This window comes from Aulonocara stuartgranti, assembly GCF_965226115.1.
Source record: "Aulonocara stuartgranti genome assembly, chromosome: 13".
NCBI classification, from domain to species: Eukaryota; Metazoa; Chordata; class Actinopteri; order Cichliformes; family Cichlidae; genus Aulonocara; species Aulonocara stuartgranti.
The window spans coordinates 19,923,537-19,936,751 of NC_138949.1; the positions used below are offsets into that span (position 1 = coordinate 19,923,537).

General features: G+C 39.4%; 1 protein-coding gene across 8 annotated transcripts in view; it reads left to right on the top strand.

Moving 5' to 3' along the window:
• The window catches only part of kcnma1a (potassium large conductance calcium-activated channel, subfamily M, alpha member 1a), a 149,413-nt gene extending 141,188 nt beyond the window's left edge, over positions 1-8,225 (top strand). For 6 of the 8 annotated variants that reach the window (XM_082557328.1, XM_082557329.1, XM_082557322.1 and 3 more), the window contains 5 exons: positions 313-507; positions 970-1,088; positions 1,812-2,036; positions 3,116-3,144; positions 7,276-8,225. In XM_082557328.1, the coding sequence (XP_082413454.1) occupies positions 313-507; positions 970-1,088; positions 1,812-2,036; positions 3,116-3,144; positions 7,276-7,427 (720 nt within the window). In that variant the 3' untranslated portion in view covers positions 7,428-8,225. The remainder of the gene's footprint in view (positions 1-312; positions 508-969; positions 1,089-1,811; positions 2,037-3,115; positions 3,145-7,275) is intronic. The other 2 variants (XM_082557325.1, XM_082557326.1) reach the window with 1 other exon arrangement.
• Positions 8,226-13,215: the final 4,990 nt, after the last annotated feature.

The window sequence follows — 13,215 nt, forward strand, 5'->3', positions numbered from 1 at the left end:
AAAAATGTCAGTGTTGAGATCTGTGGGTTATTGACCATAACAGCAAAGTGGTTTCTACAAAGATGTGTTTCTGTTGACTTTTCAAATAAATTCATTTATTATCAGAAACCTAAAGATTAATAACTTCAGTAAATAAAGTCCAAACTACCTACAGTGAAATATCACAAGAGGTAAGGAAGAAAATATGTTTTCAATAACTAATGAGTAGTGAGAGGTAGTAAGGTCTAAGCGCTTTTTACTTATGTCTGCTACAGCTCTACTGGTGACTCTAATGACATCTGCTTATACATATACCTTTTTTTCTCTGTCCAGACATACTTTAATGATAATATCCTCACGCTGATTCGAACGCTGGTAACAGGGGGAGCCACGCCAGAGCTGGAGGGTCTGCTGGCTGAAGAGAATGCTCTCAGAGGAGGCTACAGCACACCGCAAACTCTGGCCAACAGAGACAGGTGTCGCGTCGCCCAGCTAGCCCTCTACGACGGGCCATTTGCTGACTTAGGGGTAAGTGGATGTTTAAGTGCAGATGACACATTTTGCCACTACCCAGCAGCACACATCTGCCCACCTCTGCTGCTCCCGGGCCTTAATCTGATGTGAAGAACAGTGATTGTGCAAAGCAAGCCTTAGTGGGTGGAAAGGGAAGATCGCTTTGAAGAGAACAATGAACCAACATGGTGTTGGTTCTAATTGGTTCCAACCTTGTTTTTAACAGGTTTTCTTAATCTTGTGAACTATGAGTAATGAAGTTTTTTTTTGTTTTGTTTTTTTCTTGGATGAACTCTGGCATAATTTTACAACACTGCCAGTTTTTATTGCAGTCTCCTCTGCCAAAAGTTGGTGTTTACTGGCAAGCAAAAGACTGGTACAGAGCGCATGAATCTCACAACTTAACAATTCCATTTATTGTCCTAACCTGACTGACCTAACACACAATCATGGTTTCTTTGTTCTGTTGTTCACCAGGATGGCGGCTGCTACGGAGATTTATTCTGCAAAGCACTGAAGACATACAACATGCTGTGTTTCGGAATCTACAGATTAAGAGATGCACATCTCGGTGCACCAAGCCAATGTACAAAACGGTATGATACAAGCTTTTGCTCATTGACAAAATGAATATCTTGATGTAATAGAATGAATGATTACGCTTGTAGACTCCAGAGTACTGTTGTATACAGAGGCATTTGTATTAAACTCAGTGACTACAAGGTGTTCAGGTCTTGTGACTGCATAGCAAGCCCAAATCATCACCACTCCACCACCGTGCTTGACAGTTCGTCGATGTCTTTGTGCTCATATTCTGGTATCCTGCATCCCTTCCAAATGAGCCATTTTTATTCAGTCTTTTTCTAATTGTGCAGTCATGAACTTTAACATTTAAAACACTAGCTAGAGCCTGTAGAGTCTGAGATGTAGCTCTTGGGTTTTATGCAATTTTATGTCAGAGTTTCTCTGATCGTTTTCTCTGATCTTGGGGTGAATTTGCTGGGAGCTCCACTCCTGGGAAGATTGTGCTATTGTGTTAACATTTACCTGAATGCACCAGACTGCAAACTGCCAAAACCCATGCTTTTACAGAGTTGATCACGCTTGCTGATTTTCAGTTGCATTTGATTAGAAGCGCCTGGCTGCTACTTATTAATTTAATCCCTCTAGAAAAGGTAAGGGTGTACTTAGAGGCCTGTGGAAACTTTATTTTTAACATGACTTTTATGTTTAATTTTTAAATGTTGCAGTAAATGCTTTGCCGCTCTTTCATTGATGTATCTGAGTCTTATCGTCTGTAACATGTGTTTTCCGGCTAGGTATGTGATCACAAACCCTCCATACGAATTTGAACTGGTGCCCACCGACCTGATCTTCTGCCTAATGCAGTTCGACCACAACGCCGGCCAGTCCCGGACAAGTTTGTCCCACTCTTCCCACTCCTCCCATTCCTCCAGCAAAAAGAGCTCATCCGTGCACTCCATCCCCCCATCGAACCGGCAGAACCGCAGCAGCAAGACCCGGGAGTCCCGCGAAAAACAGAAGTACGCATACGCACATGTCCTGCAATCTGCCTGATTAGTGTTTTATACCCAACCTGTACAGTATGCTATAGGTGTGTGCGTGCGTGTGTGTGTGTTTGTGTGTGTAGACGGTGATGACACATGCACTGATGATTACTGTGTATTATGTGTTTGTGCTTTGCGTCCATGCCCTGTGTTTGTGTGTTTTGTTCATAATCATCTGCATGTGGTCTTCACTCTGACATCACTGCAGTCATAACATGGCATAAGCAAAATGGTAAACTCACTTTGTGGAGAACTGGGTTCATTTATTTGCCTCAAAGACTCGAGCCTCTTTTGTAAACAGTAAGGCCATTTGTTTGGATTAAACGGCCATTGTGGTTGGAAAGAAGATTACAGTAAAAAGCCCCAACCACAACTCACTTTCAATATGTTGTTTGGTCTACCTGTTGTATTTGTCTTAATAGTTAGTTGTTTTGTGTTTATCTTGTAGTATTTGTGGAGTAAGTAACTGTTATGTGTTGGATATTTGTGCACATGATCAGCACACCTGGATCATGGATGTAACGTACTGTGATTTGGCTACTGTAGCTGATATTTATTATTAAGTTGACATTACAGATACTCATAAGATCATCCCTCATTAGCAGTGTTGATATTTTGTTAATCATGGTGCATCTGTACTGCTTTATTGCATGTCCATGTTGGTAGCCCTTTTGAGCAGGCTATTATTTCCTGTACTTTATTATTCACTTATAAGATTATTTTCAAATTTGGTGAAATATTTTTGACAATACTTGGTGTTTATTCCATATTTTCTCCCAAAAATGAGCGTAATTTTCTTTTGACTTGGGAGAATAAAGTCATTTTTGAAGCGTGACATATTCTAAAAGCATGCAGATTTGTTACAATCGTACTCCAGAGCTGTTAAGGAGTAAAGGAAAAGTCCTGAATACATCTTGAAACGTAGATGTATTATATCAACCGAATGCTGTAATGACAACATGTACGCATAAGATAGACTGGTAGCCATTTGTTAGTTGTGTATTAACTGTAAATACGCCTCACTTACAGTAGATTACTTACCTCTCTTTCTGAAGTGCAACAAGGATGAATAGAATGGGCCAAGGTATGCAAGTTAACGATTCTGCATGACTTAGCAACCTTTTTACCTGGGGTTCTGATCATAACTATGTCCTCTGTGGATATTGTTATGATGAGGGGAGTTTGTTTTATTTCTTACGTTCTTCAGACGTTAAGTAAACCATGCCTCAGTTTAAGTTTTGCTTTCATCTGGAAAGCAAAATGTCTGCTGCTGCTCCTGCCTCCCTGCCATGATCAGGACCATTTCCACACTGCATGAGGTTGAGACAACCCCTACACCCTACCACCCCACCCCACCCCACCCCACCCTGCCCCACCCTGCCCTCCCCCTCCTTTGTGCCTCTACCTCAGTTATTTATTTCATGATATGATTTTTTTCCCTCTCTCCTACAGACAAAATCATCTTCCACATTTTTTTCTCATTATCTATCATGCCTTCTTACGGTTTATTTGAACTTGAGATGGTTTGCATTGTGTGAGAGGTCTGTGTGTTTGCGCATCTTCCCTCCTATTGAATGCTATGAGACGACTGTAGCAGACTTTCAGATGTAAAATTTATCCTCTCATTTAGCACAGCAACTATGTTATTATAACAGCATCAGCATGTACCGCAGAGCAACTACGTGTTGTAATACTGTACATACATGTACCATAGCTCACATGTAGGTCAGACTGATTCAAATCCCCCTGATGCAGCCAAATTGCTTACTTCTTCACAGAACTTTAAGAAAGTGTGTCCAGCCCTGTGCCATCGGTCACACTGCAAAAGTGGGAGGTGTGACCAATTTAGAGTTTAAATTGAAGGGGGAATATGAGTCTGTAAGTCTCCTCCTTGTAACCCTGCACGCCTGATATGGTGGTTTGAGGCTACATCACTAAGTTCACCGTATCAGCAGTAGACTCCGGAGAGAGATGGCAGACATCTTGCTTCACCTCAGGCACAATTCTACACATCAAATGTCTTTGCTGTAACACACAGCCCTGCAGCCTCAAGCTTGCTGACACACACACACACTCAAGCCCACACAAATGAATCTCTGCACATGCAGTCCTGCATGTAGACGAGCACTTTCACACACGCACACACACACGCACGGATGCGTGCACAGGGTGTGCTCCACATCGCAAAGTTAAAATTTGATATTACAACTTCACCCAAAAGGAAGTGACATCTTGAATGGCGTTGCAGTCGCCTGTGAAGTGCTGGGAGTGAGTTTACAAACTTCTGACAGCTGGCATACACACTTCCCTTTCCTCAGAAACACTGCTCTCATAGCCTACTTAAACATGAAGAGATTCTCTCCTAGATGACACATCCAACCCTCTCAAATCTCCTTCCTGCTCTCATGCTGACAGTGATTTTAAGAGCTCACTCCGAAATGCGACTGTTTAGGGTATGGTGCACTTTTTAAAATTATTAGCTAAACAACCAGATCACCCAAATCGCAAAAGACACATTTTCTATAATTCCATTATCGGTAAATGGTCCTACAAAAAGTTCTGGTTTTATTGCATGGTATCTATTTCTTTGATTTCTGCGACCATCCAAATACAACACAAGTGAATAGAATTTCACAGCACTAACAATTTAGAGTTTACCACAAAAGGCACATTTTCCTGTCGATATTTGAAAAGATTAATTAAATTCAGTGTTCACAAGTACAAAGTACTGGTTCAGTTGTGGATCATCCTCTGGTTACCTGTTATTCTGTCAATCCTAATCCACTATTATTTGTTTGTTTTTCCAGAGGAGATGAGCTATTTATTTGGTTTTCGTTTAGTTGGAGTAATTCAGGTTTATTGTGTGTGCTGAAAATGTTCAGATGCTGCATCTGAAAAGCACAGACAGTGGGACCTCTCTGGATAATAACAGTTTAATAACAGAACCCCAGTTTTACCAAACAAGAAATAATACATCCCTGCTCACAGCTAGGACCTTTTACCTCTTTTCCACCAATGTAGTGCTGGTGCAGAACCAGTCCTCTCCTTTACCTTTTGAAATCCTGCTCAATTTTTAAGTGGCTTAATGGTAGAACATGGCATAGCTTCAAGTAGCAAACGCTTGGGTAACAGCCATTTGAAAAAAGCTTTAATAGATGGCTGCCCCTCCCTGAGCCTGGTTCTGTCTGAGGTTTCTTCCTGTTAAAAAGGGAGTTTTTCCTTCCCACTGTTGCCAAAGTGCTTGCTCATAGGAGGTCATATTATTGTTGGATTTTTCTCTGTATGTATCATTGTAGGGTCTACCTTACAATATAAAGCGCCTTGAGGTGACTGTTGTTGTGATTTGGCGCTGTATAAAGAAAATTAAACTGAATTGAATTGAAAATTGAATTAATAAGAAAAATCTGCAAACTGTATCTATGATTCGGTGAGATGCTTTTGCTTCACTGATGTTTGCTTCACTGATGTTTGATGGTTCCATCTTATATACCAGCACATTTGTGCACACATGTGCTTATGCCACTTTTTACATGAAAAAGCAATGAACCAGTTCAAGGGGACATGCTCATCAGCTAGCAACTTGTCATTCACAAGTTAGCCCATTTCTCAGTCAGGTCCTTGCACATTGCATTCAGTTTCACTACATGAAGAACAGGTTTCATAAGGGGACTAATTTAATCATTGTGTTAAATCTCAGTGCTAAAATCTGTCTTTTAAACTATGATCAGTAGGGTTAGGGTTGGTACCTTTTATATCATCTTTTATACTATTATCATGAGTGTGGCCAATCTTTGATGAGCAAGCTGTGTAGCAGAAAAACAGAATGCAAAAATTTAAAAAAGCAAAAAACAAATAACCGGTTAAATATTTTAAAAATAATTTTCTTTGGTTTCTTTTTGTTTTCTAAACTTGATTTCACGCTTAAAAAAAATCGGGACACAGACTTACTAAAAGCTATGTTGCATTCCCTCTTCTTTTAATACTCTAATCCTTCATTTTTCTGGGTGTGAACTGAGGAGATTCTGCTGCTTTCAAGGCAAAATGTTTCCTCATTTTTGCTTATATTGAATTTCAGCTTTTAAATAATTCATCATAATCCACTATTGTTGTTAAGGGAAATTATCAAATATTTTCAATGGGTGATGGGACAGGCCGACAGGAAGGCCAGTTTAGTACAGATGGAGAGATGCTTTTTTGTTCCCTTCCGAACTTTTTTCTTAGCACCAGCACTTAATATTTTGTCTTTATTACTTTTATGTAAATAATGTTTAAATGACTTGCAAATTTATGTATATATTATTTATAGTGTGTGTATATATTTTACACACCATATTTCTTAGAATGGTAAATGAGCCCCTGTAAAAATGTGTCAAATGTGTATTCTTGTAAATGGCAATGCATCTACATAGTTTTAATGATAATACCAAGATTTCTAAATCTATTGCTATACTTTAATATTGTAAAGGCTTGATATTTAAATTCACCCAGATTTTTTTTCCTTTAATTGAAAAAAAAAAAAAAAGTCCCACATTTGCTTCCACTCACACTGCCCTTGGCAATTTGAGGGTATTTATGTTGAATTTGAATCCACCCGTTCCACATCTTGAGTCTGGCTGGTCAGAGGAATACACTCATTGGAGGTTTTATACAGACTATTTCTTTGCTATAAAGAGATTCTTAAAAAAATAGTCTTTATTTAGACTAATTTTTAAGAATTGACAACACAGAGTCAACTGACATTGACTCTGTATTGTGGTGACAGCAGAAATCTCTGGAATGGATGTCTCAAAATCTGGAAATAAAACCAAAACTATCCAAAAACAGGAGAAATGGTTTAAAAACAAACAAACATTGTTTTCTGTTTTGTAATTTGGGTGAGCAGATCCTGAAATATGCTTTAGTATGTACTGTATAGCATACTAGTCTGTTCTTCTTTTTTCTTTTGTCTTATCAGTCTTCCCACAATTAATTAGAAATCTGATATAACATACCCACATAAATACAAAGTCAGTTATGGACAATGCCACCATATCAACTTCAGATTGTCTCAGGTCACCAGAAACCAAACTGAAAGTGGACCTTGCGTACGACAAAGAATGCCATGCAAATCTTAATCTCACTTAAACTGAGGCAGTATGGTTGTAACTAAACCAGCATTGCATACTTTTTCTAACTAAACCCTTGTTTTCTTCCTCTCTCACGTTTTCCCCTTTAGAAAAGAAATGGTTTACAGATGAACCAGAAAATGCCTACCCAAGGAACATTCAGATCAAGCCCATGAGCACTCACATGGCCAACCAAGTCAACCAATACAAATCCACTAGTAGTCTGATTCCACCAATCAGAGAAGTTGAAGATGAATGCTGAACACCAGGCTTTCTTGCTGACTCACCAGACATCTGTACGCTCTTTACGAAAGAGATTGGAAGAGATCACCAAAGGAGGGATGATGATGATGATGATGATGATGATGACAGAGGTGGTGAAGATTGACACATTTCTCCTCACTCATTCTTCTAATTGAGGGTTGGACAGGAACCCAGACTGGGAAGGGACCTCCTATGTGTATATGTTTAATGTTACTTCCATGCTCTTGGACATTTGTTTTATTTATTTATGTGTCCATAGAAATGTACATAATGACAATCAAATAAGGATTGTACAGCTCCTTCCCTCTAGCACTTTTTGGAATTATTTTGAGAGTTGATGGGAAAAAAAAAGAAAGAAGAGTACTTCCTGTAATTCTTTGCAATAGTTCACCTCTTCATGTGACCAGACTCCATGGCTGAAGTGACTGGTTATTGGAGGATGAGGGTTGCAGCGATAAACTGATCATATCATCTCCCAAAGATTAACTCAGTTGCGTCAAACCGGCTGGGTTCATCGCCGTCATATCTCCCGTCTGCTTCTGTTCTATTTGCACTAAAACTGAACAAGTTTCTTTCCACAGAACAACTGGAAACATCAACACCCCCCACCTCCCCACGCCACCTCTGAGTAAAGAGTCATTGAGGAGATGACGGAGGAAGGGCTGCTCGGCTTTGGAGGCATACTAATTTTGTTCTCAGTTTGTTACTCATCGTGTCATTGCTTTAAGGTTTTGCTGTTTCACCTTGACTCGCCATGTAGAGTGAGATCAATCCAGGCCTGAAAACAAAAAATAAAGGATATCAAATATTGCAAATTGGTAATCTAAAAACTCAAGACAATGGTGCAGTGTTGGTGCATGCTGGCTGGAAGGAGAGCCCGAGTCTTCTGCTGATATGTCAGATACCTGTGCTTGAGCCCAGTAGATATCGCGGTTAATCAGCCTGAATACATGAAAAGGATAAAAAAAAAACAACAACAACAACAAAAACCTGTTCTGTCCTTCATGCATTCAGGTTTATGTATAAACTGTGTGTATGTGTGTGTCGTATTACAGCCACTTGTCCTTCTGATGCTGCACTGTCACTCCCCACCAACACTGATTTGTATGTGATGAAGCACCTTTGAGGGAACAGCATGTTTGAAAAGAAAAAAAAAGAGTCATAATAGACACAAACAGTAGTAGATCATAAATCACTTGGATATTCTAACAAAGGCATTGAGTTGCATCCAAAACCAAACCAAAATAGCCAACTATGATTGAGCGTATCTAACATGAACAGCAGCTGCATGGCGTTATAACTGTAACAGCACTGGGACCACTCAGCAAAGTGGTGTATTGCCTGTAACATAAAGTTAATATATGAGGAAAGAAATGCCACATATTGCGTAATAGTGGGCATCAGTGGGTCCTCCTTTGATCGGAGCAACTGCCTGGCACGGGGTTGGCACAGAGGCAGTAAAGAGCTTGGATGTTCTCTGTTGCCAGCCCAGATGTCGCACGCCAAGCTGCTGTGTTCAGTCCTCGAACACGAGGAAATGCTCAAGCATAGTTGGTGGAAATGCAACAAATGCCACAGGCATAAGGACAAGGAAGTGGAACGTGCTCGGGTGCAACATGAGTGTATTTTCTGTATGCTAACGCGCCTATATATCCAAATGAGGCTGCTGCATGGATGGAGGATTGACCCGGTAGCCTCGTACTCCTAATGGTCAACCTTGTCCAAGAAAAAAAAAAGTAGTGGGATTTATACATTTCAGCATAATTATTTTATATCCATAAACATAATCAATTTGTACTTATTTTTCTAGTCAAGAGCAAAGTTAAAAGTACTTTAGGAGAAGACTGAATTGATATATTTAATTACAACTACATATCAAAAGATTTTATGTTGGACTGTCACTTTGTCACGTATACTAAAACAAATGATTATTTTTTTAATCACCCTAGCCCCTCTCTGACAGACTGCATCACTCTGGAGCTAACATAGCTTAGACTAGCTTGCATTGTGAAAACATCTTCAGCTTGGCAGCTCAGCTCTGTTGAGTGCTTGTAGAAATAAATTTAGGCTAATCGGAAGCCTCCTTTGGTTGCACAGATGCAGTGTCTACTAAATAATGTGTCTACTACTAAGCGTCCCTTGCTGAGAACATGCATAAAGGGAAGAAAGGCGTAAAGGAGTTGTGTTTTGGGGGAGAGGGTAAATGTACTTAACTAAGCAGTGGATTAGAATGGTTAATAATGACGGGATGAATAGAAAGTTTCTCCCACTGTGTGCAGACCAGAACCGAACGACCTTTATTAGATGACTGTGACCTAAATTAGGTCCCTAGCATGGAGTAGGAGTATGTACACTACCACAAAGTGTGCTGGTATTTTCCACAGAATATGACCGGGAGACGCTGTTTGTTTATTGCAGCGATCCTGCTCTATAGATTGTAAAGAGAACGTCATTCTGAAAATAGAAAACAATTTTGGAAAATGGAAAAGATGATACTGTGCTAAATATGTTTGTGTAAACTCAACCCATGATATAGATGACATTTCTTTCTCAATCAAAATGATCTGAGCCTCAGTGTCCGTCTTTTGGGTGTGGTACAACTATGCTGAAGCCTCATACACATTGTCCTGAAGTGAACTTTTGAACTGTGATTACATCGTTGTCACACATTGTAGCAAATAGGTTTCTTTTTGGAAAAATATGTGAGTAAAATGTACGTATAATTGGGTTGTTAACGCCATACTTTCTAGCCTGAACTTTAAGGAATTAATATTTGGTAACATCGGTCGCTCACTCTACATAAAAATCGACAAACTGATTGTTCTGTTGAGAAAAAAAAAAAAGATGAATATGTATCTCAAAAAAATAAAAGATCTTGGTTTATTGTAGGAATGCGGAGACTATTCAAGTACTGTATGTGGCACATGGATAGGTTAGGCAGAATTTGATCAGCCATCACGAAGATGAAAGGTAGCACCAATTCAGCAATTATCGAAAGACAGGACATCCTTCGTTTTCCTGTTTCTATTACTTTGCTTTGTATCAGGGTTTACATTCCATTTTGTCAGCTCATCATTATCTATCACAAACTGTCACAACTGCTTCTTATTTGTTTACAGAATATTTTTGAGGCACTTAAACATAGCAAAGTGGTACATGCTGCAAACCGGCATAAACTCGAAAACTAATGCACCATTTACTTTCATTATACTTGATTACTGTGCTTTTTTTTTTTTTTTAGACCTGAACCCTCATTGCACAACTCATTCAGGCTGGCATTACTCACAACACTGGACTGAGATGTCTCTCCTTCCTACATCTTTTCAGATGTTCTTTGCATTGTATACCTCTAAAGTTTTTGGAGTGTTTTTTTTTTTAAGTGCCATGAAGAGTTCAGTTGAGCAGGCATCCTTCAGTCATTCAGGGACACAGGCTTCCTTTAAGGGAGTCCACGTGTTTTCCACTGTGAGAATAAAGTCTTGTACTGACATGGAGAACATCCAAGCCATCAATGCCTCCATGCCAGTATAGTGCCAGGCAGTGCAGGAGGTCAAGAGGAGGGCCCATATTAAGTCCCACTAAAGCGAAAAGTGGCATACAGGAGGCCCGAGGGGCTGATGGGGCAGATGGATACAAGCTTCAGTCAATAAATCACACATGTCCTATCTGCCACATGCTTTGTTAAAGGTTAGCAGGTTGTGTCATACAGTGTAATGAGATATGGATGACTGAAAGATGCACAGATGTGTTGTTATCCACTGAACAAATCAAAAGACTGACGCGTCATATGTTACTGTTACAGTATGTTGCATTAATTTTGTTAATCTATTTTTTTGCTGTAAAGGATGGAAATAGAAACTTATTTGCTGGGAAATGTACTAGATATATAATAGAACATAAAATACTTATGGGGATAGGAGGTGGGTCTCAAGTCTTAATAATACATGAAAACTGCATTCAGCATTTTCTTTTAAAGAAAACTTGCTTTTTTTGGCTGCCTATCAGTTCAGGAAGAATTCAAGATATTGCTCTTGTTTATCACAGATAGGATTTCTTAGTACATCATCATTGCAGCAAACGGAAGTTTGACACAGCAGTCTAATTAGTTTGGATGCGTTCAAGATGTGATGGATAAATGGATTATTTGATGGTGCTGAGTTGATCTACCTGACTCTGTCAAATATAATCTGCTGATAAATATACTGTCTTGTACAAAAAAAATGTACATAGATTGTACATGGTTTCTTTTTGTATTTTTTCTCAAATTAAAATGGATGTATTTGTGTTCTAAACCTGGACATTCTCCTAATTGTTTAGAAAAATTCCAGCTACAAACAGCAGTTCTCAGTTATGAACTATACAATTATATATTTGGAATGACCATAAATAGAAAGTGATACAGTACATACACAACTATTACATGTAGTTTATACTTGTAAACAATGTCCATACGTTAAATAATGTTATACACTTGCGAACACTTTATTAGGTACACCTTGGTAGTGCTCGGCCACCTTTTGCCTTCAGTACCATTTTAACTCTTCATAGCATAGATTTAGATCCTATGTGAACTGTAGCCTCAATTTCCTGTTCTTAGTTAACAAGAGTGGTACCCATTGTTGTCTTCTGCTAGTGGAGCCCATCTGCTTCAGGGTTCAACATGTTGAGCATTTGGAGACACTCTTCTCCATAGCTTGGTTGCTGTGTGTGGGTATTTGAGATACTGTTGCCTTCCTATCAGTTTGAAGCAGTCCGGACATTTTTCTCTGACCTTCTCTGACAAGGCATTTTCTTCCAGAGAACTGCTGCTTGGACCATTCTCAGATGTGGTTATTTGGGAAATTCCCAGTAGCTCAAGAGTTTCTGAAATATTCAAAATAGCACTAACAACCGTATTGTGTTCAAAGTCACTTAAATCACCTGTTTGTCCCCATTCTGATGCCCAGTTTGAACTTCAACAAGTCATCTTGACCATGTGTAGATCCACAGGTTCAATTTGATTGTCTGATTAAATTCTGTGTTAACAAGCAGTTAAACCAGTTTGTCAGGTGTACCTAACAAAGGAGCTGCTGAGTTTATTTTAGTAGCAGGCTCAGAAACTCAGCTAGCCTGCTTCATCGGGTCTGTGTTTGGGTGTTTTGATCTGATTTAAGCAATAATTGACAGATAACATAAGCAAACATCCCTCTAATTTTTTTACCATATATTAATTAATCTTTGGCTCTTTTCCACAATGTGTCTTTTGCTTCTCCTCCTTTAGTCTGGTTCTGCTGGAAGTTTCTTCCTGTTACCACCGTCACTAAGCATTTGCTCATCAGCATCTGATTGTTGGGGCTTTCTGTCTGTTACTGCAGAGTCTTTACCTTACATTATAAAGCTTCTGGAGGTGATTGAAAGTGCTTTCTATTAGATACACCGAAATCTCGTATTTGTCTGATAGGTGTCCAGTCTGTGCAGTGTTTGCACAACTCTGTTTGCAAATGAAAAAAAATGCGCAGACCAAACCAACATCACTCCAGCCAACAACATGGAGCGTTCATGTTCGTGCACAACATCAAATATGACCACCATCAGTCTACCCACATGCCAAATTATCTCTCTAAACATGTACGGTACAGTTGAAAAAGACCCAGCCCCTGACCTTGACCATGAACAGGAGACACCTGAGATGAATACAAACTGTATTTTACCAATCCTCACCCTGCCGAGGGGTCGGTGACCCTGCCGTCCAAGTCCCACCACCAATCGCGTATCCTCTGAGTCTGGCATTAGTCTTGATTTACGTT